General features: G+C 37.9%; 4 protein-coding genes across 9 annotated transcripts; 2 read left to right on the top strand and 2 right to left on the bottom strand.

The window, feature by feature from the left end:
- Positions 1-3135: 3135 nt before the first annotated feature.
- Positions 3136-6040, top strand: LOC112275193 (uncharacterized protein At4g15545). The gene is made up of 7 exons (XM_024505365.3): positions 3136-3838; positions 4161-4229; positions 4377-4467; positions 4607-4720; positions 4907-5122; positions 5276-5400; positions 5515-6040. Exons 1-7 carry the CDS (start codon positions 3473-3475, stop codon positions 5608-5610), a joined length of 1077 nt encoding a protein of 358 aa, XP_024361133.1. The 5' UTR covers positions 3136-3472; the 3' UTR covers positions 5611-6040.
- Positions 6041-11107: 5067 nt separating this feature from the next.
- Positions 11108-18696, top strand: LOC112280159 (uncharacterized). 5 transcript variants are annotated; one of them, XM_090253044.1, is made up of 10 exons: positions 11108-11143; positions 11661-12076; positions 12434-13075; positions 13862-14230; positions 14592-14656; positions 14874-14997; positions 15301-16213; positions 16523-17604; positions 17821-17952; positions 18165-18696. In XM_090253044.1, the coding sequence occupies exons 4-9, from the start codon at positions 14147-14149 to the stop codon at positions 17908-17910; spliced, it is 2358 nt and encodes a 785-aa protein (XP_090109170.1). In that variant the 5' UTR covers positions 11108-11143; positions 11661-12076; positions 12434-13075; positions 13862-14146; the 3' UTR covers positions 17911-17952; positions 18165-18696. The 5 variants fall into 5 exon arrangements, with proteins under 5 accessions (XP_090109170.1, XP_090109169.1, XP_024371098.1 ...); XM_090253043.1 differs by lacking the exon at positions 11108-11143 and having other exon boundaries at positions 11667-12076; positions 12495-13075; XM_024515330.3 differs by lacking the exon at positions 11108-11143 and having other exon boundaries at positions 11669-12076; positions 12495-13408.
- Positions 18697-19230: 534 nt separating this feature from the next.
- LOC112280183 (oleosin G) lies at positions 19231-20594 on the bottom strand. Its single transcript, XM_024515365.3, has 2 exons — positions 20211-20594; positions 19231-19736 (listed from the first exon to the last, which is right to left on the bottom strand). The coding sequence occupies exons 1-2, from the start codon at positions 20535-20537 to the stop codon at positions 19614-19616; spliced, it is 450 nt and encodes a 149-aa protein (XP_024371133.1). The 5' UTR covers positions 20538-20594; the 3' UTR covers positions 19231-19613.
- A 797-nt stretch (positions 20595-21391) lies between these two features.
- Positions 21392-25743, bottom strand: LOC112280175 (uncharacterized). Of its 2 annotated transcripts, XM_024515350.3 has the most exons (14): positions 25674-25743; positions 25241-25545; positions 24916-25000; positions 24656-24786; positions 24255-24357; positions 24023-24037; positions 23680-23828; positions 23333-23528; positions 23050-23124; positions 22761-22880; positions 22564-22608; positions 22238-22336; positions 21810-22007; positions 21392-21622 (listed from the first exon to the last, which is right to left on the bottom strand). In XM_024515350.3, the coding sequence occupies exons 2-13, from the start codon at positions 25501-25503 to the stop codon at positions 21987-21989; spliced, it is 1302 nt and encodes a 433-aa protein (XP_024371118.1). In that variant the 5' UTR covers positions 25504-25545; positions 25674-25743; the 3' UTR covers positions 21392-21622; positions 21810-21986. The 2 variants fall into 2 exon arrangements, with proteins under 2 accessions (XP_024371118.1, XP_024371109.1); XM_024515341.3 differs by having other exon boundaries at positions 25241-25743.
- Between the last annotated feature and the right edge of the window lie 576 nt (positions 25744-26319).

Below are 26319 nucleotides of genomic sequence, written 5' to 3'. Positions count from 1 at the left end.
TATTTGTATTACTAAGCTAATTGTGCAAAGGCTTCGTTGACTTGTTTTTTTTCTATAAACAACATAAAGAGTAGTGATGCCATTCATCTTTATAAGATATCTAATATACATTTTGGTTTGTGCTCCAAAGAAAGAAATGTGTTGTGACATCTAACTTGACAAGCCTTATATCAAATCTTTAATAATTTGATGCACACAAATTAATTATAGATATAAATTTATATAAAGAATGTTAAAAAAGCCTAGTGTCACGTCTTTCATCCTTCTATTATTAAAAAAAGTCAAAATTGCTTGTAATTTCAACAACCTTGGATGTAAAACAACATGCTACAACAAATAGCAATAAAACTGCTAACAAATATATTTGCTACACAATATACAATCCAAATTGTTGCAAAAAAAAAAGATTTCGCATTCAAAAAATAGTTTAAAGTGAATCCAACTAGATTATACAAAATTTTAATAAATAAATGTAATTATTTTACATCATCAGCTTATAAAAAAATACATAATTCAATATTTTATTTGAATTTGTTCTTGAAAAAATAAGATTATCTAATTACACTAATGTGAAAATTAGAAAATTAAAATGCACAAAATATATTTAATATAAAATTTTAGTTTTGATTTTTATCAATTTTTCATAAAATTTTAAATATTTTAGGATTAGACATTTCATGGTTTAAATTATTTTATTTGTGTTATATGTATATCTATAAAAAAAAAAAAACTAAAATGTATTATGTTTTATTGTATAATTTTTATTTTTATTTAAAAAATATATACATCTATATATATTATTATTTTTTAAATTAGAAAAATATTTTTTCTATATAATTTTATTTTATATAAGTAATAAAAGAAAATATATTTGAATATATAATTAAAAAAATTAGCATATTTTATAATATCATATTCTTTTCAGCAAATGATTTTGAATTCTTAAAAAACTTGTTAATTTAAAAACGTGTATGATTAATTATATAGGAATCAAATAAAAAAGTGCAAGATAGATACTTTTTATTTTTATTTTTATTTTGCAGACACTCTTGTGTAATTTTCTAAATTTATTAAGAATTTATTTAAACTAAAAGATATTGTTATTTATTTACTTCTAGAATAAATTGAAGTCAACTTGAATAAATTTGCTAATGATGTCAAATTTGAATATCCACTTATATTTAATTTTATTAGAGATGTAAATTTGTGCAATTTCTTTGGCAAAGATATCACATTTTAGCATTTATTAATATTTAACAATATGTAGGGTTGTTCAATTCTTTTAGGAATAATCTCAACTTCAAACAACGATAAATATATATATATATATATATATATATTGATGTTAAAGATGTAAGGTGGCAATAATTTTAAGTTTGAACATTCATGTATATTTAATAATGTTTAAGGTTTAAGATTGCCTAATTAATTTAGTAACAATGTTAAGATTGAGCATCCACTTGTACCTAATTTTATAAAATATATAAGGTTGTTTGCATCCTTTGGTAGTGATGCCAAGTTTGAGCATCCACTTATATCTAATTGGTTGCAAGATGTAGGGTTGTCCAACTCCTTTGATAGTGATGTTAAGTTTGAACATCCACTTAAGCTTAATCATAGCAAAGATGTAAGATTGTTTAATTTATTTGGTAATAACATCAAGTTTGAGCATCCACATATATGTACCTACTTCAAAAATATAAAATTGTATAATTCTTTTAGCAATGATGTCAAATTTGAGCATCCACTTATATTTAATGATTTCAAAGATGTAAGGTTGACTAATACTTTTGGCAATGATGTCAAGTATGAGCATTCATTTATGTCTAATTGTGTCAAAGATGTAAGGTTATCTAATTACTTTGGCAATAATGTTAAGTTTAAGCTTTCATATGTATGTGTATATATATATATATATATATATATATATATATAGTATTAAAAAATAATTATTTAATAAAAATATTTAATTACAAGATTTAAATTTTATTAATACTATAGTAAAAAATCTAAAATAAAAGATAAATTTGATGAAATATGTAATTGGATTTAAAATCCACTTACATATAGACAATGTCAAATTTAAAGTAACTTACTTTAGTCTTCTATTTTATTGTCTAATGGATATTTAATACCTAAAAACTTACATTAAAAAGCCATAGTCATAAAGACTTATTTAGGTCTCTTACTTAGTGAAAGAAAGTCCTTTAGATGCTTTGGGCTTTGGATATTGTATAAAGAAAGAAGAATCCATAAATTGAACCAAATCATTATTTTTTATTATAAGTCTAAGCTTTTCAATCTATATCTTGGTTTAATCAATTTTGAGAAATAAAAAAACAGTTGATTTCTTTTTTAAATAGTTATTTTAAGAATTTTTTTGAAACTGCTTCTCAATTTTTTAAAATAAAAAACCACCTTTTCGAGATGGACTCAATAAAAATTCCAAAAAACAACAATATTCAAAACATTAGGACATGTTTCTTTTAAAGTATAAAGTCAAAAAAATATGACTTTTTAATTTGAACCAATCAAAAAATTATAAAAAAGACTTATCACCTCGTATCTTTAACATAAAGTGCCCTAAATCCTCGTCCATCAAATCCAAATATGGATCCAAGCAATATAACTTCGAAGAGCACAATTAATCCACACAGTGTCCCATCCCTAAGACCGATTATCTCATCCACGGGGCGATGTTCACTGGAAGCACCTCCAATCATCCACGAAACAATATTCATCCAAACGACACCTGGCAACTTCTACTCCACCTCAGCGGGTCCCAAGGACCAGAGTTGGCGGGAAGATCGATGACGTGTCGTGTCATTTACGTGGACCAATCATAACTGTCGAGAGCGTACCTCTATTCTAACGTGGGGGTTCGAAAGGGAACTTGGTAAGCCATTAATAGTAATAACACCCCCTTTCCGAGGGCACTGGCTAACTTCCATTAATGCTCGCGCCGGAGCCAGCAGCAGCAGTTTTAAGGTTTCTTGGATTTGTTCCACCGGAGATCGAATCGAGAAGCTGCGGATCCGTGCTGGTGGGGACTGACTACGAGGCGATTGCCAATAGCATGGCGTCCTGCTTCCGTGAAAGGGGAAGCGTCAGAAAGAGAGAGATGGAGGATCATTCGAACGATGGCCTCGCATTCCACAGGCCCTGCTGCATTGTTGATTCAGCGTGCGGCAACGATCTTCACACAACTGTACCCCCCGCAGATACAAACAAACAAACCCACACGATTTGGAAGGCTCGCTTTTTCACCGTGGACTTGATTGAGAATCTTGTGGCGCCCTCGTCGTCTTTCGCGTCCTCTCGCTTGCCACCTGATGTTGTTGCGTCTTCGTGTTCGGGATTGCGAGTAGGGACGCAGCCGTGGGGAGTGGAACCGGTGCAAAATTTGAGCTGGTTTTGGGGAGTAGGCTGTTCTGTGTTGTTGTTGTGAAGGTGGAGAAGCGAGAGGCATGATATGTGGACTAAAGAAAAGGTGGAATCTGACGGGAGGAGTGACGTCGTGGAGGGATTGGGCTGTGCCGAGTTGCGGGTAGTTTTGCATTTGGGTTTGAATATGGGCAGCGGAGGACAGGGTGAGCTGCCGCAGGATTTGGTGTCGGTGCTTCCCTCAGATCCGTATGAGCAGCTCGATGTCGCTCGTCGTATCACGGCCATGGCTGTGGCGACGAGCATGTCAAAACTGGAATCGGAAACCGGAAAGCTACGCCAGAAACTGACGGAAAAGGAGCAAGTCATTCATGGATTGCAGGGGCGTGTGCTCGAAGCCGAGGCTGCTTTGCAGGTTCTGAACGCCAAGTTGTCGCAGTCTGAAGCTGAGCAGGTGGGTCTATCGCTTGTAGCACTTGGTCGCGTCGTTGTTTAAGTAGCCGCAGAGTTGACACCCCTTCAGGAATACAGGAATACAGCATTGTAATCCTTGACCTCGACTTTTCGACTCGCAGCGAAAATGTGTGAAGCTTGAAACACTTGAAGTTTTCTTTGCTCTCCTTATCTCTGGTTAAAGCCCCGCATAAAATGGTTGCGCTGTCTCTTCGATTTGACTAGAATCATTGATCAACACTTCGGTGTAGTAGCGCTTTTCTATACGATAAGTCCTCACTAACTCGTGATTTGTTTATTGTTGTGTATTTCCTTCGTGGCAGACGAAGTTAGTCGATGAGAAGAACTCACTGGCCTTACAAGTGAAAGGATTGTTGAGGGATGTTGCGAAGGTCAGTAGCTATGGATTTCGCGCATCTTATGAGCATAAACTTCGACTTTGAGCTGTTCTATTCTACGTTCAAGTCTGTCCAACATTGCCTCTCGCTATATCGAACAATTATACGGACATTTCTTACTCATCCTGCCGAATTTTGCAGCTGGAGACCTTTAAAAGGACGCTCATGCACTCTCTTGAACAGGAGGAGGATGACAACCTCGCTCCGAATTCTGCAATATGGAAGGCTTCACGTAAATAACAAAGCATCAACCTTATATGCTGTATAGATTGTAGTACTTGGATTACTTGCGGTGGAAGTTGTTTCATCTCCTTTTATACAGTAACTCTGCACGAGATGTGATGCTCTGTTGTTATGTGCCTATTTAACAGAGGCGGAGTCAGCCGTGGTTAAGGCGCAAAATTTCGAGGATCATGGTCGCTACGCAAAAACGTCTTCACGTCCCGATCCACCCAAGTATCAAGGCGATCTTGATGCAGTTTCAGGTGATGACCTTTTCTAAATGAATCCTTAGCTGAAAAAATGCTTCCTTGTTCTTCGTAACTGGCGAACTGCCTTAACGAATCATCCGAATTCAGCTTTCTCCTATGTGATTTGTTTTACCTCTTGCAGTTAGAGCCGAACGATTCCTCTGTGTTGTCAGTCTCATGAAACGTTGGGCATTCTCGCAGACGGCAGAACAACACCACCAAAATCACGGAATGGACGTACCGTACCGAAGCAAATCGTAGGAGGATCAACGACTCTGCGGCCGAGCTCGCAACTAATCCCAATTGGGTCACGTTTGCCTAAGAATGTAGATTCACCTCTGAACTCGATGATCCAGCTGCCATCGTCGCAGCCAACCAGCGGGGCTAGCTCTCCTCCAAGTCATGGCTCCGGACAATGTGATGTTCCCCATCACTACTCTTCCCTATGTCATTAAATACGCGATACATCAAACTCACTGGCATTACTTGTAGCTTGCTTGTGGAACACCAGGTTTCTATGGCTATTGTTCCTTGCGACTGATTGTTTATGTCTCAATTTACTCATGGCAGCGCGCTCCACTCGACTAGATGGCAAGGAGTTTTTCCGGCAAGCTAGGAGTCGGTTGTCGTATGAGCAGTTCAGCTCGTTTTTGGCCAACATCAAGGAGCTCAATGCACATCGGCAAACACGAGAGGTGAACTTTCGACTCCACTTTAATTTAGTATGTACTTCGGGGGGTTGTTTCACTTTCTTCTTTGTCAGAAGAGTTTTAACAGACTATTCATTAAGTCTATATTCGGTGATTTAGGACACACTGGGACAAGCGGAGAGAATATTTGGTCCAGAGAACAGGGACCTGTCCATTGCCTTCGAAGCAATCCTCAGCCGACATCTTCCTTCATAACCATTCACTCGTTTCAACAACTGAAGGTCGGCTTATCTCAAGTTCCAAGGTCCGCTGTTGTGTGTTCTTCCGATGAAAGATGGAGTACATGTCCAGAGAATAGCGATCGAGTGATCACACATCGAGCAGATCACACACTGCAGGAGACAGCTTCATGTGTTTCCATGTAATTAAAACCGGGACTCTCTCTATCTCTCTCGCTCTCATTGTCAGCAAACCCATCGTGTTGAAATCATTTTGCAGACTAAACCAGCAGGAAAGAATCCCAGCTCTAAGACTGAAGTAAGCTTCTTCTTCTTCTTCTTCTTCTTTATCACACAGTTTTATTTGAAGGAGTCGGTAATGCACACGGCGTTAGTTGATGACCCCATGTATTTATATCTGTATATATTTTCAGCCAATTGTTGCGGCCATTCAGGTGCTTATGGGACACGAGAATTACATGCTCCTGTTGATCTATCTCCAAGGGATGCTGTTAATACTTGCTTCGGTTTCCTTCATTCTCAGTCTTCTTTCTGGTTTCAGCGAGTGGATTGTTGGATAAGTTTCTCCAAACTTCGTAGTTGGGTTATCTCTTTCCAATCTACTGATTTAATATTCTTGATCATTTTATGATATTACCCAGAATCCCCATGCTTCTTTTTTTCTGAATTTGACACTTTTTCATGCAGTTTGAGTTCGTGATGTCAACAGTGCATTGAGGATGTGAATTTTTGCACTATTTTTTGAAATTGTGCGTGTTATATAATTTTTTTATGCAGTTAATGTCTGTAAATTATTTGATGATTTATTCAACAACTAAGATGACCGTTGAATGCTTACATATTAATATTAGTCGATCTTGTAGGATATAAACAATCAAGACTGATGAACACACATGATACTGAACGAAAAACAGTTTCAAATGTATGGGTTATGATTGAAAGAATGAAGACCAAAGGTTTAATTGTGGATTACCTATTCCACATAATCATAATCCATTAGCTACACTTAAAACTTGGAAATTTAAGTGCTTTTAAAAATTTAGGTTGAAAAATGTTTCACCTCTTTTATCGATTGGATCTACTTGTAAATACTGCTTTGACCTTACTCACGTAAAGAAAATTTTGGATATTTTAATATGCACTTCAGTTCAAATTTTTTTAATTTTTTGATTTTTTTGTATTTATCCAATTGATTTTCAATTTGGTTATTTAGTGTAAAAATAAGTATTATATTTATTTAATTAAGTTGAGTATTTAAATAAATTATAAATAAATATAATGATTAATATTTTTCATTCAATTTTTGCATGCCAAATATTTGTATGATATGTTGCACAAGAACACATGAGTTAATTTACTAAAATAAATTTATTATGAAAATTGTGTGTATCTTTAAAGATAATTGATTATGTGTTTTTAGAATTGTTACTATTGAAAGTTTAAGTTTTGTATTGTAAACAAAGTTATCTGCAACCTTAACAATACAATTTTTATATTCTAAGTTTTTTGTTTAATATACATTGCATTACACAGAAAAAAAGCATTATTTATTTATTTACTTATTTGATAAGATATTATTGTTCATGTATATATGTATACATATTTATTACATTTAGACATTTAAATTAGAGAGAATCGAGCTTAGTTACCAAAAACACCTATTTTCTATGCAAAATTTGTATATTATTAACATTAACATTAAAAATAACCCAAAAGAAACATTTCTGCATAAAAAATTAGTGATACAAGTGAATGACTCTATACTATGGATATAAAATTAGTACTAATGCATCATTGCTTTTACATAGCATTTGAATTTATTATTCATTGTGCTATAAATTTTACAAATTACACAAATATATTTAGTTATTATACCTTTTTATATTGAAGGAATCAAAAGAATAATTCTTATTGTATATTTATAAAGTGCTTATTAATACTAAACTACACATTTTTGATTTGTTATAATATTTGATGATTAGCCAAATATACACCTTGATAATATAATCAAGAAATTGTATGCACAACATTTAGACATTAGAAAATTGTTTAAATTAAGTATTCTTGATAAAATAGTTTAGAACTAGTCATTTATGCATTAAAATTAGAGACTTAAAAGTCCACCTCAAAATGACATAGAATAAAAGCCTTATGAAGATGTATGGTTGGTGAAAAAAACAAATTGTTTGCTAGAAATCTTACTCTTTAGAGATAGTAAAATGAGGTTATCACAAGGACCCAACTATTTCTTAACATAATTTCAAATATAGAGGTTCATATAATGGTTCTAATAATTATGAAAAACAAAATAAATAAAATAAAATAAAACTAATTATTAATCATTTTTAGAAAATTTCAGTATATTTTTTATTCTCTTTTCTTGTAAAAAAACCATCTCTTAAAGTAGGTCTAATGCAAAATTAGAAAGTCATTATTATTTATTTCATTTAAGATTTTAAAAAATAAAATTTTTATTTTTTTCTCCCCCTATGGTAATTTGGCTAATTTTCTTAAATATAGAGCCAATTTAGGAAGAGACTTCTCAATTTTAACCAATCACAAGTTTTAAAAGTTGCAATCTCTCATTGTCTCTTCTAAATATAAAGACCCTTTATAAACACTCAACACTTCTATTACTTTATCTAATAATATTATTTAAAATTATTTCACATTATCTTAAAAAGATAAAAGAAGAAGATATATATATATATATATATATATATTATCTTAGCACGATTCATATATTCAACTTACATATGATTATATGTATTATTCAATGTACAGACATACTCTAAATTTTTAATTGGAGTATATTGGAGTATGATCTTCACTAAACCAATAAGGATATAGAGAAACTAATATATTTCTACAAGGACAGAAACGGGTGAAGGATGGCGTTCAGCGGTTTCCGGTGACCGTCCAGTAGGTCGACCTACTCTGCCCCTTCTGACGCGGTCCTTTGACCACGCGACCGAAAGGCGGGGTCCTGTAGCCGACCCCGCGAATGAGTACCGCGGAGGACGTGGCACCCCACGTGTGCTTGACTCAGCTCCATGACTGGCTCCACCTCACTTTGTTCCCAAGCCACGTTCCCCAGGGCCACCGACTTTCCCCTAGCATTCTCATATAGGGGCCCCATCTTTATACCCATCCTCAACTTTTTAATGGAGGATTCACTTTCTTGTAGTTTAAGTTTCATCAATTTTGTATTCAATTAGTTGTATACATTATCAAAAAGTGGATGGAAAATGTATATACAATTTAAATGAGAAACTTGACTTTAGAAGCACTTTCAACATTTTAAAAAACTTTTCACATTCGTGGTCATACTATGTTTGAATTTGTTGTTGTTCCTACTCAAATCTTAGATCTATGTTGAAAAGGTTGAAGAATATGATTTTTTAAATTTAAATTTAATTTAATTTATTTATAATTTTTTATAAATAATAAGATTTGCATGGTGATTAATATGGTTATGTAACAAAAATAATTCTGCAAATTCCAAACATTCTTATTTTTTGGGTAATTCTTTTTCTCTCTTAATTAATGAATTGATTGGGGTCCACATTCTTAATTAAAGAGGCTAATCACAAAAGCTCAGAGAAAACCCATAAATGAGCAAGTGAATGAGTTGAAAAAATCTTATTTGTGAAAAACAATATTATTGATGAAAATTCAAAACACTACCTGAGAAATACATCTTCATTTTCTCATGTCAACTTTATAGAAAAGATAAATTGCTACCAGATAGAACATTATACAAGATACAATGTTATTTATTAGTAACTAAATTATGTAATAATTTAATAATAATATAAGGTCATAACACAAGAATATTTTTTTTATTTGATCAAAAATCAATTCTTTGAATTCAATAAGGACTAAATTATAAAAATAATACCACAGAATGCATAAGTTGTTATTTTTTACAACCAAAAAATAAAATTATCAAGTTTCAACATTTATTTAAAATATAATTATAGAACTACAAATTTAAAGCTTATTATTCATAAAATTTTAAAATTTATTTACATAAATTTATGATTGTTATTTACTTTTTAATCTTTTTTATTAATATTTTTTTTGATAACATCAAGTTGTCTATTAAATAGTTGAGTTATAAATTGATACATTAAATAAACATTTCAAATTGGAATTCATATTTGTTTGTTTAAAAGTTATTGACTCACTTTAATGTAGAAAGATACTAATGTTATTGCTTTAAAATAAGAGTAGGTTTTAAAATTTTGCTAACTGTACAGTATTTTGATTTTTAATTCAATCAATTTGAAAAGCTGGTAACATCTACAACCACCTAAATAATGAAAGAAAAAATTGACCCATATTAGTTCTTCCAATTATCTTATTACATAATCTTTGCACATTATCTCTACTTTACCTTTTCCTGTATCATTGATCCATACAATTAAATTTATTTCACAGTTTGTTCACAATACAGAAAGCCACATTGAATAATTTATATTAGAACATCATAATTAATTTTTTTTATAAGTATTTAATTTTAATAAAATTTAATCTATTTTTACCAGTGCATTTTATTTACATTTCCAGAACAATGTATTTAATGTTACAAACTCTAACAAGTCCTATGTATACAATTCCTTTTCAACCAAGTTTATATCAAATCACTCAAACAAAGACCTGAATTAGCACTTGACTTATAATAAACAATAATTAGTGCACCTCAATCTAATTCTCTCAAAACATTCTCTTATTTTTAGTCATTCATCTTCAATGGATACATATGAATCATTTGGACTTAACACAAGAACAAAATCTGTAATTATTTTGTTGCACTATTTTTAAAAAAACAAAAGCCTCCTTATCAACAACACTTATTGAGTGCAAAAAAAAAAAAAAAAAAAAAAAAAAAACTTAATAAAAAAAAATACAAGAAAAACCACCTGATTTGAAAATACAATCAACTTTGGACTAAAAAAAGACTCTTTCACACCCGATTAAAATAATAAGATCCAATAGGAAGCTATGTCCCACCTCCAACAAAATACCCTCCTTTTTCTTTTTCTTTTTTTTTTTTTTTTTTTCCTTATAACTAAAAACTAGACTTGATCTTACTACCACTTCATGATAGATGTGAGTTCCATCAATCAATCTTAATCGATGGAATTGTTAAAAATTAAAATTTAAGTTAATAAAATACAAATATATCAATATTAAAAAGAATTTTTGATTGTTGATGAATTTATTAGACTAGATCTCACTACCAATTCTTTTCTAGTCATAATTTTCTCCTCTCATCCTAAAAATGAACCTTTGTTGGGTCCCCCAAGAAGCAAATTAAAAAACCAACAAAACAAAACAAAACAGAGAAGCATTACAATACAATCAGATTCCATCAGAGGAAGTGGGGCAAGTTTCGAAGGTGATCCGCAAACGAGGAAAAAATGGCTCACAACTTGCACACATTTCGGATAATCAAACGAGGTTGGGTGCCACACCAAAAACAGGAAAACACAAATCTTCTGCCAAATTGAGAGCACAAGCAAGTGAATTCATTCACAGCCCCAGTGAGTAATCCAAACACACACCACGAGAGTTATGTGTTGTGAATTTGCACTGTGTGACTACTTCATACTCACAGAGCCACAGAGTCAGTCTATCAGCGTTGTAAAAATTATTATTCCAGCCTCATTTTCAGCTCCAGATCTCACTGTTTCTGTTGCACTACTTTCTTGTTTGACCCCCAACTGTTGAATTGTTCTCCTTCTTCTTCGGATGCCTTAGCACACACTCACACTCACTTCTTCTCCCTTAGAATTGTAATTGTAATATTATTCCCACTTGCTGTGTATGTACACCCTGACTGGAATAGTAATGTGTTTATTACCAGCAGTGATGTCCCTTTTTAGCACCGGAAACACTTTGCCAGAGCATCTCGGTGGCGGCGTTGGGCTGTAGAATATGATATGTTTCCATGGTTGGCTTTGCCAGGAACTGGTCATGGGTTTGACTTGGCCTTCAGCTATGGATGTGTATACAACAAAGATATATAATCCATGATTGACGTGCTCGTTGCCTTTGCAGTGTGGGTTTTTCCAGGTCGGGTGTTGTGTTGTCAATCGACTGACAAGATTTTTGGTGGGCGTGGCTTCGGTTGGTGGAGTTTGTAGCGTCTGATCAGATCTGTGGAATTGTGCGGAAGTGTGCGGAAGTGTGTGTTACTTGACGAATTCGTGTTTGATTTTGAGGGGGCGTGTGACTGGAGTTGCGCTTTTGGAATCGGAGATCCGAGCTCCACATCTTGTTGCTGTTGTTGTTGTTGGGACGTTTCTTCTTCGTGTTTATTCGAGCTGCCTCTTGCTTCTCGAGAAAAAAAAGGATACCCATTTAGGTGTGACGTCGTGCTTCCACAAGACTTTTTCTTATGCGTTCTTTACATGCATTCGAGCAGAATCTCGAACGGGGAGATTATCGTTTCTGCCGAGGAAATGAATTGCAAGGTAAGTAGCGCCACGTCTCGTCAATCTCATCATCTTCTGCTGCTCTTCTTTCCATTCTGGCGCTGTTTTGATGGAGTGTTTTCAATCCAGCCAGTTGTGCCCTTAGTTTTAGTACCTATCTTCTCATTAGGCCTTTTTGAAGGGCTTTCAGCGGTATAGAATCATCGTCATCGATTAGCACACCTTTGTAGACATTACATTATTCTTTGTTACGTGCCTTTTTGATAGCAATGCTGGCGCCTCCTCACTTTTAGTAAGAACTCATCATCTGCAAGGTTCATACCCCTGCTGTTAATTTTTGCACAGTATTTATTTTTAAATTATTTATTTATTTATTTTTTTCGGTTATTATCTAAGGTTTTGTACAAGTAATCAGTAGCATTGACTGTACACCCTGCACACTTGATCGGTGGAGCAGTGCAGTACAGAGGAGTCCAAGCCTCAACAAAACAGAGCAAGCCATCCGAAGATGTGAGCAGAAGTAGAAATCCTACGCAAGGTGCAGAAAACTGACAACAATCTTCGACAGTGAGATACCAGAAGATCCAGACTAAAGAAGACGGCTGTACAGTGTACTGTAGTGCTGTTGAGCACGACTCCCCATTTCAGGGGCTATTTGCTGCAGCCACCCTGCCAATTGTCAAATCCCTCTGCTACACAGCTGCACTCAGAAGCTACAACACGATATCTTTGGAACGTGTAGAGCTCAAGACAAACTTGCACCCGAGCCATCTCCGTGCTTCTTCACACGTGAAGAAGAACCGGGAGCTTGTTGGGTTATTACTATCTCAAAGCACAACAGAACTTTGATTCACGGGAAAACAAACAGCTGCAAGTTTCACTGCTTTCTTCTTTCTGGCATCAAGCTTCACGAGATTCTTTGCTCACACATGGTTAGAGCGTGGAGGCAGGATGATGCCAACCTCTCTATTCAAAAGGGAAAACCTGCGGAAAACCTAATCGCGGCGATTCAACACTGCTACTGCCACATCTGCTCATGTAAACTACCCCTTCGCGTGTCCGGTCCTTCACATGAATTTGCCAGAACTTGTGAATCTTTGTTTACCGGGACTTCCATCATCATGCTAACTCTGTTTCTGAAGAAGCTGATGATTCCAATGAGTCGAAGCTCTCGCTCATAATGACGGCACTGAGACACTTTGTCGTCGTCCATCACTCCTCATTGATTGCGAGAATGTTGACTATCTCAGTTCGAATTCAAAATTGCATGGTATGGAATTGCACACGGTGTATTTTGGGTGCTGGGAGAGAGTAAAAGTAAACGCGCTATGCACAGTGATCACCTCGACTGAATCTCTCGACCTCTGAAAGGTAAATAGTAGGAATATCACACGGTCCTGCGAGAATCGTCCAAGTTCGGTCGTAATAAGCGAGAGATGAAAGGGACCTTACGCATTTGCAGGCTGGGTTTGTAGATCCTTGCCTCGGGCCAGGGGTAACGTTACCTCAAACAGTGATTTTATTTTTTACATGGTTTTTTTTTTTTTTTTTTTTTTTTTTTTTTCTCGGGATAAACTTGGAGACCTTTTGAATGGTAGCTGCCGACCTGACTTTATGGGGATACGAGTATTTTGTATCGTAGTAGATCGTCGTTTTCTCGATTGCGGGTGTGCTGTTGATCGATCGGTCAACATCCCTCTCTCTCTATTCGTTACCGCATCTAATGGCGTTGTCGGAATGGCAAAGAAACTTGGAAAAGTGGTTGTGAGGAATCGTTAGAAGTTGTGAGATCTTACGACGGCTGATTTGGAAATTTGTCGACAGGCACAAACGAATTATGTGTCGACGTGCCTCGGGATTTTCGGAAGGATCGCGAAAGGTAGCAGGCATCACGGCAGCGAAGATAGTCGGGAGCAAGGAAGTAGCAGGAAACGAACAAACAACTGCAACGCATGAGAGGGGCAATCTCGGCGTATAGGGCGTGTGCTCAGGCAAAGCAGAGTGACGTAGCTTATGGTGTTGTGAGTGAGAGGAAGTTGGAGAGGACGGACGAAGGGAGTTAGGACAGGAGAACTATAGAGCGGTGCATTGGCAGTTCATGAGTTGAAGATGGGGGACAATCTGCAGGAAAAATCACGCAAGGAGCTCAAGGAGCTTTGTGCCCAGAATAATATTCGGACGGCGGGAGTTAAGGTGCATATTTGGAATTGTTTTGGATTCACCAGGATGGAGTGATGCATTCTTGTCTTCTCTGGCGTTGTTGGATTGTTAGATTTCAATGGACGTTGGTGAAGAGGATTCTTGTAGCTTTTGAAGGAAATGGTGATAATATTCCAGTGTTTGGGTGTAAACATATTGTCATGCGCATTTACGGTGTGCCGCTAATTTGAGCGTACGCTCGGCTATGCCAGTGCAAGAGTCTGCACCCTCTGCACCGTAGTACGTTCTGAAGGGTTAGTGGGACAGATCTAGTTGAGAATTCTCTTGGCGGTGCTACGGAGCGTCATATTGATCAACAATTTTTTTGTAATTTATTGGTTTTGTGTTTTTGAAGCACGAGGAACTCGTTCGTTTGCTGCGCAATAAGCTATATCCGTCGCCACCTCAGACAAAACCAAGGTAAACTCGTCAATTCAATTAAACATCGTAAATTTCCACAGCCTGCACATGATCGGTGAGTTTCCGTAAATTACGACATCATGACAAGATCCAGCAAAATGGTTGAAAATATAGGTTCAGAGTGCAGTGTGCTTGGCTTGATTCATCAATGAGTCGCTTGTCTAAAGCTCGGTAATCGATGTTCATTAAGGTTCAATAGAACTCGATGTTGTAATAGGTCACCGAGGACGCGAGAAACAAAAGTGCAGTCTCCCGTGAAGGAGAATGGAGATTCGTATAAATCTCCTGCGAAGTCAGCCGGCAAAGTGCAAAGCATTAGCTTAAACAATCCACCGCGCGAAGTAAGTTACAAGCGTAACAGTCTCACCTCTTAATTTTCGTTTTATTACTAGATTGACTTGATCCTGCAGCCTGTTAGATTTGTTTGAAAAAAAAAGTCCTACAATACACCGCTGCTTAAGTGTCACGTTGCTCGCTTCCCACGAGGCAAAGAATTGCCACGTCGAGTTGTGGGGCCCTAAGCTCGGAGTTACATTTGTCACCAAGTGGATGGTATACAAGATAAGAGCGAAGACTTCGCACAAGGCCACCTGGAATCTTGTAGTTCATCACTTGTTGCTTGACGCTAGAATGTGTTTCCACAGGAGGTTACACCATTTCAGAGGAAGAATTCAGGGTTGTCACGGAAACCTCTATTGACGAAGTCGAATACTTTTTCGTCAAGGAGAGCATTTTCTCCCACGAGGACACCCGGCGTTGGTCAAGATGCACTCCCTCGTCAACCTTCAGTTAGAAGGCTTTGCCAAATTAATGGACTGTCTCCGTTGAGTCGTAGAAGCGCTAAGGCTCCAGGGAAACTTGAATCCAGACCATCGTCGCAGAGTTCGGTTCAATCATCAGGAGAGTTCAAAGACGGACTGGGGGCACAGACAGATTCGAACCTCAAAACCGAGGAAATGGCGAATCCTAAGGCATTGGAAGGCGATCCAAATTGTATCGGTATTGACTCAAGTGATACAAGCGTTGGTGGCTCTCAGAGGGTTTCGGAGTTTGCTGTTGTTGTAGAGCCGGATATTGGGTCTAGTTTCTCTGATGCTGATGAGTTCCAGAGCGTGTCAAGTGAACCCTTATCGAGGATCGGCTCCATCAGCAAAAGGCTTTCTTTGAGAACAGAGTCTAGTAAAGCGTCACTCTATACTGCAGCAAGTGGGCTATCGTTCTTCTCCGCAAATAGTTGGGGAAGTGGAGATTTACGAAGTTTAGACAATCTTGTAGCATCTGTTGAAAGGAAAAGAGACCTCGCTAATGATATCGTTCCGGGATTTTCTGATAGGCCAGAGTTCACGGTTGGTGATGGAGACGCTTTAGAATCATCGTTTCTAGATGATGATACAGAAGTGATTGTCGATGCAAAGGATCATGGAGTTGAAGTTTATGGATTTAATGTAGTGGGTTCTCCCATAACTCGTGACTTCATTAACAACAACCCTGGTTCTGGGGCGGAGAGTCCTGCTTGTTCAAGTGGAGCTTCCAGAGCCAAATTCACTTCAGACCAAGGTAAAAATCTCAAAGATGTTAACGTGGCCTCTTGTGATAGAGCATGCACATCTGTCAAATCAATGGACAAGCAAAAATCTACATTAGTATCGTCAGAAAAATGATCTAAGATTTAGAGTGTTTGGTAACATATATGCTGTTCCAAGGATAGTCACGCTTTTAGTAAAGGAAAGATCGAACCAAAACGGTCTTTTAATGAGGATTTTCTAAAGAATACTTTGATGCAGCTACAGAAGTGACGGGTGAGGACTTGAAAATTTACTAAAATTTCATTGGAAACTACTTCTAACATGAAAGTTTCGGTTGTAGATGGCGGGGAAGTTGATACTCCTACACGGCCTGGGTCTTGTTCTCGTGAAGATGGTACTTCGACCATTCTGAACGGGAAAGTGTACTCAAAAGGTCACGCAGACTATGCCCAATTTATTTTCAAGGATACTGCAGGTGATGGCGAGGTCCATGATGAATCTCCTGAAGGTGGAGCAAGTACAGAATTAGAGTCACCAACGTCCGATTCTTGTGTTGCCAAGAAATTGGAATTTGATTCTATGGAAAAGACAGACTTGGCTCCATTGCAGCATGATGAGCTTCATGAGGAAGACAAAGAAGTAGATAGAGAAACGAACGTTCAGAATGTTGAAGAAGGATCGACTCTGCGCATGCCGGAGGCTGTTGAAGTAGACGATTTTGTTGAACATCACGAGGTCTCGGATCTTGACGAAGCAACAAGGGACAACCGAAGTAGCGGCGAAGCTGTAGTTTCTGAGGATGCGCCACCAGCGCCGAAGACTGCTTCATCTAATTTGGATCATGGTGAGAGCAATTCTGAACATCAAACGGTTGAGCAGGAATCGGCCAACAATAGTAATCAAGAGCATAGATCTTCACCTGCAGGGGAGTTGGGAGCACCAACCGTATACGGTGAGAACGATGACGAGGCAACACCTTCAAAGAAGAAAAGTGAGCTGGCTCCTGATGCTGTCGAGGTGCCTGTTTCAACGACTTCATCCAGAAACGTTGAGTCATCTGGTGCAGAAGGCCAGGTTGTTGTAAAAGGAGATTTGTTGTTGGATAATATCGATTTTTCAACCAACGAAACATGTGACAAGGGCGAGGATCACTCTACAACAACTGCTGAAAGTACCGGGAAACATTCTTATGCAGATACTGAACCTTTGCCTCCACCGAATATGAACACGCCTTCAGTGATGCCCTTGAATGACAACCACTCGAATTCAAGTCCCTACAACAACAAAACTGAAAATATTGCTTCAAAACCAGATCCATTGACCAACTCCGGTTATCTGGCCGGAAAGCAAGTCGAATCTGATGTCAAATTCAGGGATGGAGAATGTGCAAGCAGTTTTGAACCACTGCCTGATTACAAGAAGGTAAGCGATGTATATACCGTTCGTGTTATTTACAGCTCTCGAATTGTTCATACAATTAGCTCTTCACAAGCATTTCATCAAAAGCTTCAAGTCTTGTTCGTCTCTTCTGTTCATACTTCAATGACTAGCTAACTTAATGGAATAAAGGGCCAGTATTTTTTTTATTCTTTTCTTAATTGAAAGTTTGAATATTTTTTCTTACACAACCTTGTGCAGGACGAACGCGAGGAGATCATACACATAAACTTGCCATTTCCATTTTCGATTATATTATGGTGTTCAACGAGATGTTGCAGATGCAGATAATGCCGAGAATCCGAACATGATTACCATGTCTCAATGTTATCAGTAAGTGAAACTGAACTCGTATATCTTCAACCTTTTGCCAAGCACCTGAAATCCTAATTGCAATATCATGAGAGGTGCATTAGACCTGAGGCACTGTATCTTTAGAAGATTTAACTGGGTAGGCATTTGCGGAAGCTGCAAGTAATTTTCTGTGGAGGAAACACTTTTTATCATAGTTCTAATTGTAAATGTTACATACAAATTGCTTGCAGAGTATAAATTTCTTCAGAAAAGGAGAAATGCAAAAAAAAAAAGAAAAACAAACAAACAAACAAACAAACAAAACAAAACAAAACAAAACAAACAAACAAACAAACAAAATAACAAAACTACCTAATACAAAAGAGAAGTTGGTGGCAGCTGGAGCGTCGGAATGGATACACCATATCTTGTAACTTCAAGATTCTGCTCTCAATCTTCATCTGTAAACTATACTGAGAAATATGTAAGTTTTATCCCTGAAGGCTTGTTTCGGCTCCCAGTTAGATATTCTCCAACTGATTTCCGGATTGCTTTTCATGCTCTGCCAATGGACGAAAGATAATCCGGGGAGTTAAAGTTTGCAGGGAGTCAATACACGTTAAATTGTAAAGTTTTTATAGTCACTTAAGCATGACTGTTGAGGCACATGTATCATCAGATCATTTAAAGAGGCAAACAAATATGCTGTAAATTTCTTAGATTATATGGTTTTAAGTGATGACTGTTATTGTTACCACTTAGCAATCTTTGTTTTGCCACTAATTTTTTGTCCTGATCACAAACTTTCTTAATAGAATGCTCATCAAGCATGATTTCATGAAGATTTTGAATCACTAATTATACTTCGATACACGATCAATGCAATTTAAAATTTTCTTATTATAATAACAAATCTATGTATCAAAGCCATAATAAGATAATTCTAAATTGCATTTAGTTTTGAAAGCTAAAAATTGAAGTGTCGTGCACGCTGACTTTATGTTGCAAAAATCTAGTTTCATTTTTGTCATTTATTTTTAAATTCCGAACAAAAATTATTAAAAATACATTGAAAAAAAAAAGTATTTGAAACTTTATGGAAAAGACATCTTTATCCTTTTTGAAGTTCAGTTCCAAAGTATAATGAATGATATTATCAAAATAATATATTTTAATAATATTATCAAAATTCAAAAATATCAATTTTCACATTTTAGTAGTATATTCAATACTAAGGTTAATACACATCATATAAGTCAAAACCTATAGAAGTTAAACTAAAAGAAAACATGTACAGAAGACAAACAACCGATCAAATAATAATAATCAGTGTAATCTCTTTTTGAATTATAGAAGATGAAAATGTATGCAACACCAATGAGTTCCCTTCTATAGATGATGACAAAATGAACTCTTGAAAATAACAGTCTGTGATAAAATCTTGTTCAGAACCACATGACTTGCGTTTGAAACATCTATAATATGATAAAGACCAGGGGTGTAAGATATGAAACGTTCATTGGCACTTATCCATCGAGGTTCAGGCAGTCCTTAAAAAGCTTGAAGCATACACCTCAATACAAACTGAAGCGTAAAGCACACAAGCAAAAAGAGGATTGATATTCACAAGACTATTAACATCATGAACATCGGAGCTTGTGCCACTTTTCTCCGCAGTGGCTACTGCTGGGATCATAAGTCTAAGCTGCAACACTGGTGTCCGTCTTTTGGGAAACAAATTCCTGGACATCCTCTGCTACGGCATATGTCTTGTCCCTGACCTCTTTCGCACCTTCAGCAATACGGTAACGTGCAGCATCAACCTGCGCATGATCCTCTGCATTGTGAGCAACTTTCTCATTCATGGGGTGCTGTGTTAGTCCAACGAGTTGCCTAGTCCTTCTAGTGTCCTTCACACGGACACTAACCATATGCGATAGACAACTTACTCCAACCTGAAGTGGACTAAACTAGAGACACAAATATAGACCAAAAACTTCAGAAGATGTTGAGCAATCAAAGGTGGGTTTGCAGCTAGCCGACTCCAGCACTAATCATCACGGCAGTTACCCATGGCAGTATTTTTTATCAATTAATCTAATGATCTTTGAAACATGAGCCGTTCAGAGGAGGCCCAGTGATTAGACCAGGGAACTATTCTAACATGCCTAGGTTGTAAAGAAGTTTCCTAAGCAGTAGGAACTTTTGAGGGGTTAAGCCAGATTACAGAAGAGGATAATTGTACAACTAAACTGAATCCAAACACGAGAAAATTTTCATAAGCAAAGGATTCGAACCTGATCGGAGCCGACGGGGTGGGCGCCCTTGTAGTACTTGTACACCCAAACAACGAAGGATGCGAAACCCCCAAAGCTCAACAGGCTGGAGATGGCGACAAATGCGAAAATGGCAAGCGGGATCAGAATGGGGCTGAAAATAATTAGCAGGGGCGATGCGAAGAGGAAGCCAAGAGTGGTGCCAGTCAGAGTAAGGCCTGCAATGAAGGTGATAGTGCCCAACGCAACGAGGATGGTCACCAATCCCAGCGCCTGGCGCTGATTAAGTGGCGCATTCTCTTGCGCCCTGTAGTATAATTCATTGGCTCTTGTCTTAGCATTGTCCATGTTGCAGAGCTACCTTAACGTCTCTCTCCCTCCCTCTCTCTCGCTCTCTCGCTCTCGACGGTATGCCCTTGCTGGTAGGAAAAGAAGCGTTTTGATAGATATGTTGGACGTTTACGAACACAAACGGTGCAGGGGAAAGTCAAGATTCTTGAGAGAGATGGGCACAGAGATAGATACGTGAATCGAGTATGCGACGGAGGGGACCACCTTGCCATGCTTTGCCAGAGCCGACGTGAGGATGGCACAGACGTGGAGACGCCACAATAGAAACCGGCAGATTCCATGCAGTCTACGCGTCGAAAGGCAAAATGCGTTCCCGCCATGCTACTCCAGTGTTGATAAAAACGAAGCTAGGAAGTAGGGCCTGGATGGAATGATCAACAGGCAAAAAGCGGAGGTCTGGGGAGCTACACACAAGGTTGCTTGTCCAAATTTGGTTGCTGGAGCTTACTGAGTTTATTAACTAAATTTCGATAAACATGAGACGCCCACCTTGTTATCCATGAGACCGATCTATATCCAGGCTGATCCGTCCGCAGACCGCACCGTTCCGGATTACTACTCAGTAGCCTATACTCTGCGTCGGAATAATAGGAGACTGGATGATGGGCGCACTTGTCGAGATCGATCCTGTGCAGATTGAGTGGAGGTTATATCCGAGCAGGTTGGCAATGCAGGCATGTGATAAAATAACTGCATTCATGAGAATAGAAATTCAACGCATTGAAGTAGCAGCTGCCACTGTGAATCTCGTTTTGGCAGTCTTAACTCATGGTGTTGAATGTTAACACCATACCATGAACACACATAACTGGTGTGATAAACTCGAAAGATAATAAAGCAGAGAAGTCATAGCCATGCGTACGTCTACTAAATATAGCAGACTGTGTATGCTTCATTTAAGAAGCACTTGAAGAATTCACCCATCAATACGCGTCTACATTGTAGATCTTGTGAAAAGATTGTTTACAATTGATTATACCCAACAAAGAGAGCAGCTGAAAAGTCCCAATCAGGCTTATCTACTACTCCTTCGATGATTCTGAACCCCGATGTGCATTAGATATTGTGGGCTTAGATCCGACCTGTCATAAAATACAACAATAAAGCAATTTGTTTCAGGACTTCCAGATAGACAACTCCTGTCAAAAATTGCAGTCTAGGATGAAATTTGCAAGCACATTACTAGACCACAAAGGTTGGAAGATATATAACACCACGCTATAGCAAAAGAACAAGGACAAATATGTTCACTTTGTGAAGTAGGTGCACCTGTTCGAAGTGGTTCAGATTTTGAAATGTAGGAATAAATATTCCTAGCAGGGAATTACATGCTTCAAGACAATTCCAGGAATCCTGTAGGAAAATGCCTCTCTTCGATGATTCAGTGTTGGTAACATACTATGCTGATGATTTTTTTATTCCTCTAATTCTTACTATTTTTGCAATTCACTCGGACTCCACAAACACCTGCGAGAGAATCCAGAACAAATCATAAGAAATACTCGTACTTAACATCGACGATGCTAATCGCTCAACAAGCCTCTTTCAATTTTCATATAAAACAGGTTACTGAGTACAACAATAGTTTAGGATCTGATTGAGCTCCTGTTCAGCTTCATAGAAAAATAGATAGATCTTATCAGCTGCAAGTTTCGACTCTAAAAGCTCCAATACAGGTATTAATAACAAGATTGTACCTCAGTAGCTGTCAAAGCATCATAGGGCTTGCCATCTCGCCGATCAGTCAACCCTACGCCGGTGATCTTCTGGACACCAACCGCGGTAGCAACCAAACTCTGCCCCAGATCAACCAGAAAATACAATTAACAGTGAAGGTGACAATTACCATCCCCATGTAACAGCTACCCTGCTCTCTCATCACAACTAGAGTACTTATTGAGAATTTCAAATGCTGACATGTATGCATTAATACATCAAACTAGAAAGGTCTAAAACGTCGAGGCAACGTGAAGAGAGGAAGACAGAGAGAGAGAGGGAGGAAGGGAGGGGAGAGAGGGAGCACCAGATTAACATCCGTGGAAGCCAATGGATCTAATTGCGGCACAGTCTGAAACAATGATCACATCGTGCGTTAGAAAGAATGAAATAACAACTCAGAGAGTCTTTATGGTACCAATATGGCACTGAAACAAACAATCACTTTTGTCCTATAAACTGAGCACATGTTAACAGTAAGATTATTTCCAAATAGAGACTCACCATGCTCCAAAGGCCATTCACAACAATTGCTCTGGGCACACCCTGAGCATCATCTTGAGACATTGAAATCTGAAGAGGGCCAACAGTCCTGTCAGTGTGGTTGCTTACACTCATTCGGACCTGTAAAAAGAAACAATACACAGTAAGCACATTTAACACAGAATTCAGTAACAAAACGAGAATCTCAAAAGTACATGCGACAATCAACTTATTACTACAGATTTGGTTCAAAGCTTATCAACTACAAATTAAGACCTTCCCGGAATCATAGTTTGATGGCAGTTAATACCAGAAAGGGTCTCTCCAGAAGGATGCGAGAGGGAATCTCCACAATACGAAGACTCACTTCCTTTCGAGGTGATGGCTGCAAGTCATAGCAAAACAAGACGATTATCAACTAGCTGAAATGAATCTTGTAGGGCTGAATTGTAACAGATGTCAGTTGGTGGTAATATATGGCCGCACCAAGAAGGTAAGGCAGGTGCAATAATGATTACGGCTAACGAGGTCATAAAGCACTAAAAACATCTTCAAGAAGTGGAACGTAACCAGTAAAAGGTAGTTTCACTCACATTGCCCAAAATTTGTTGTGTTTGCAATCGACCAGGTTCTCCAAGAGTAGTCCGCCACATGATTTCCAACTTCCCAAGAGTGTTACTGCCATCTGCCTTAGTTGACACAGGTACTCCTGCTGGTTTATGGAACTGGTAAAGAAAATGGCGGGTACCACCATTTGCTTTTATGACTTTAATTTGTTTCAAGAGGCCACTGAAAAATTAACCCACACGTACGAATATTGGCTCTTTTCATCTTAAACACCAGAGTAAAAAAGATTTCACTCACATATTGACACATATAGAAGAAGGTATCCGATGAATACAAAACTAATTTAAACGTAAAAAGTGGGCAAGAAGAGCACCTTAATGGACCTTCAGATTCATCATTTTCATTGCTCTCCACTTCCAAAACAGACACAGTCATAGGAGGCTGTGGATCGAAGCGCACGTGGTCCAAGAAAAGAAGTGATTTTGTGCTATTCTCTATGCAAGCTTCCAGATATGTAGTATCCTGTAGAAAATAGTTCTGGAAATTAATCGCTATCACCTTTGGGTTAATCACTTCATGACAAATATGGTGAAATCCCAAGAATCTGCGTGCCAAAGATATTATGTCGAGTAATTTCTTACTACAACCCCAAAGTATTCCAAATCAAAAAATTAATACAACATAACCTACTAATGAGTAAGGTGTATGTTTCTTACCTTCACTATGCGCACCTGGAAACACAAATACGAAATGTGAAGTCAAGCCTTAATTTGCAAGTTTTGTGATCAACCGAACATAAAGTATTGCAGCATCCTAACCTTGTCATGAGGTGTCAGCGTACCAACAGCAAAAAATAAGCAATACCACAAATATAAAAATAGTGTAGTTTTCTCTCCCCAATACTAGTCGGAAAAAATAGACAGCAGGAAGAGAACAAGAAACAAGAACCTTCGTCCGGACTGAGAGAGGATTTGATGCCATAAACTTAAAATATTGTGGCAGGTACTTTCGTTCTGCATCAGCGTCTGTGTAAACCGCCATGCAAACCAACCTGCATCAACAACGATGATTACATTTCCTTAATTTGGTTTGGCCCTACAGTAGCAGTTATCTCATAGTCACCGGTAAGAAAGGAGTGAGATGAATACTAAATCCAACCTACTCTGCGTGGCCTCAAAGGTCACACGAGACCTAATTTCCACAACAAAAAGAAACTTGAGCTGGTGAAGATCATGAGCATGATGAAAGAACCACTTAGTAATAAAAGCTATAAGAAAGAATGAAATTAACGATGATTTCAGCACAAGATTTAACACGATCACGAGCAATAGTTTAGTAAAGGAATATACGTATGAGGTCCGAGCTCTTTGATATCATGCTCAATAATGAAGTCATGACGGCCCCCCGCGCAAATAAAATCCATGGGCGCCTTCGTATTATCATACAAGGTTACACGCTGCCTCTCAGTTTGCAACTCCGCCTGCAAAATCAATGCAAGTTACTCTGAATGATTGTATCACCTGGTGTGTACCCCACAAAGTTGACCATATTTGCATCGGCTAACACCATTATCCGTCCAAGCGATGTAAGAACCCGGAAGGAAACTTGCCTTGATTCCAACATCTCGAACGTCGTGGTTTGAGTGGTTGCCCACGCTAATGTAGCTGCAAAAAGACTCGCCCAAGTAGATGGAGCTGCTCCCGACCAACACAACACATTATATTGTCAACAACAGTAAGAGCTACTTTAAAAAGGCAGAAACGCAAAAAAAAAAAAAAAAAAAAAAAAAAAAAAATACAAACAAACAAAACAAAACAAAAAGCAAAACATACATATCAAACCTTCTTGAATCACGCTAGAATTGAACTTGAATTCATGATTCTCGTGCCTAGCAAGGATTAAATCAAAAACTACGAATCAGCACATACTCCTACCCGAAGGTCTGTGGGAGCACTAAGAGTCCAGGAAGCCCTAAAGCATCGATCGGTTTTTCCAATTCACTTCTTCTCCAATAAGGCCCTTCCTTATCCCGGGATTCAATACTCGCTTGCAACTCCTCGCTGTCATGTAAATCTTCTCCTTGGACCAGATCCATAGGGTCGAACCTAAGTCCCAGATCTACTTGCAATGCCGGGCGACATAGCCGCATGACGCGAAAGGCCAGGGAGTGGCCCGTCCCTCCTGGCCCCGAACTCATCTTCGAAGCTGCACTTCACCTGGCCACAGCCAATTCTTCACCCTGACAAAACGTGTGCTATCAACGCCCTCGCGGTACAATAACAATAACAACAACAACAAAAAATCGGATAATAGCAACTGAGTTGGCAGTAGCAGCAACAACGACGATGGAGAAACAGTTGCAATCACGTTAGGGTTTCAAATCGTTTCACTTCAGCAACATTGAGGATTCAGGGCATCCGCTACGGAATTGAAGGGGACGCACTTGCGACAAAACTCAGATGGGAGGCCACTAGTTTCGAAAATAGTCTGAGATTTTGGTTATAGGACCCCTGCGGATATAGGTCTCCCATGGATTTATGTGCTCACATACAGGCGTGGGTAACCCCACCCGCGGCCTTTAATTTTTCGTTGAGCCTCAACCCTTTGTCAGCTCAATCCTCACACAATGTGTCAGAAAAAACTTTTATTGTAAGGACATGGTTTTCATTCATTGACCAGTCATAGTTTTGGGATCCAAATCCCTTGATTCTTCTCACCCCAAATTACACTTTTGTATATATTGTTGTAAAAAAACATTATATATATATATATATATATATAAGTACTTGTTATAGCCACATCCCCAAACTTTAGTCCAATGTCACTCCACCCCACTCCATCATCATCTTCCATGAGTGCATAGAGCAGCCCGTCTTTTGTGCACAATGAACCAATTCTCTGCCTGAGACACTGCCCGAGAGTACTGGGATCGCTGTTGTGTGAGTTATACGCCATCGTATCCAGATGTAAAGGATGTGTTCAATGCTGCCATTTTGAGGCACTTTACTTGGAA

The sequence above is a fragment of the Physcomitrium patens genome, chromosome 1 (assembly GCF_059467195.1).
Source record: "Physcomitrium patens ecotype Gransden chromosome 1, ASM5946719v1, whole genome shotgun sequence".
NCBI lineage: Eukaryota > Viridiplantae > Streptophyta > Bryopsida > Funariales > Funariaceae > Physcomitrium > Physcomitrium patens.
The sequence above is the reverse complement of the archived record's forward strand: the minus strand, read 5'-3'. Positions and strand labels throughout refer to the sequence as shown.

What these genes read in the sequence shown, in the direction of transcription:
- LOC112275193 (XM_024505365.3), top strand. Translation starts at nt 3,473, where the DNA reads ATGTGGACTAAAGAAAAGGTGGAATCTGACGGGAGGAGTGACGTCGTG. An exon ending in TGTTGAGGGATGTTGCGAAG is followed by an intron (nt 4,230 to 4,376) that starts GTCAGTAGCTAT and finishes CGAATTTTGCAG; the next exon opens with CTGGAGACCTTTAAAAGGAC. An exon ending in CACATCGGCAAACACGAGAG is followed by an intron (nt 5,401 to 5,514) that starts GTGAACTTTCGA and finishes TCGGTGATTTAG; the next exon opens with GACACACTGGGACAAGCGGA.
- LOC112280159 (XM_090253023.1), top strand. Translation starts at nt 14,147, where the DNA reads ATGGGGGACAATCTGCAGGAAAAATCACGCAAGGAGCTCAAGGAGCTT. An exon ending in TAAACAATCCACCGCGCGAA is followed by an intron (nt 14,998 to 15,300) that starts GTAAGTTACAAG and finishes GTGTTTCCACAG; the next exon opens with GAGGTTACACCATTTCAGAG. An exon ending in CAAATTCACTTCAGACCAAG is followed by an intron (nt 16,214 to 16,522) that starts GTAAAAATCTCA and finishes TTTCGGTTGTAG; the next exon opens with ATGGCGGGGAAGTTGATACT.
- LOC112280183 (XM_024515365.3), bottom strand. Translation starts at nt 20,537, where the DNA reads ATGGACAATGCTAAGACAAGAGCCAATGAATTATACTACAGGGCGCAA. An exon ending in ACCCCGTCGGCTCCGATCAG is followed by an intron (nt 19,737 to 20,210) that starts GTTCGAATCCTT and finishes GATCATGCGCAG; the next exon opens with GTTGATGCTGCACGTTACCG.
- LOC112280175 (XM_024515341.3), bottom strand. Translation starts at nt 25,503, where the DNA reads ATGAGTTCGGGGCCAGGAGGGACGGGCCACTCCCTGGCCTTTCGCGTC. An exon ending in TTCGAGATGTTGGAATCAAG is followed by an intron (nt 24,787 to 24,915) that starts GCAAGTTTCCTT and finishes TTGATTTTGCAG; the next exon opens with GCGGAGTTGCAAACTGAGAG. An exon ending in TGAATGGCCTTTGGAGCATG is followed by an intron (nt 22,609 to 22,760) that starts GTGAGTCTCTAT and finishes TCATTGTTTCAG; the next exon opens with ACTGTGCCGCAATTAGATCC.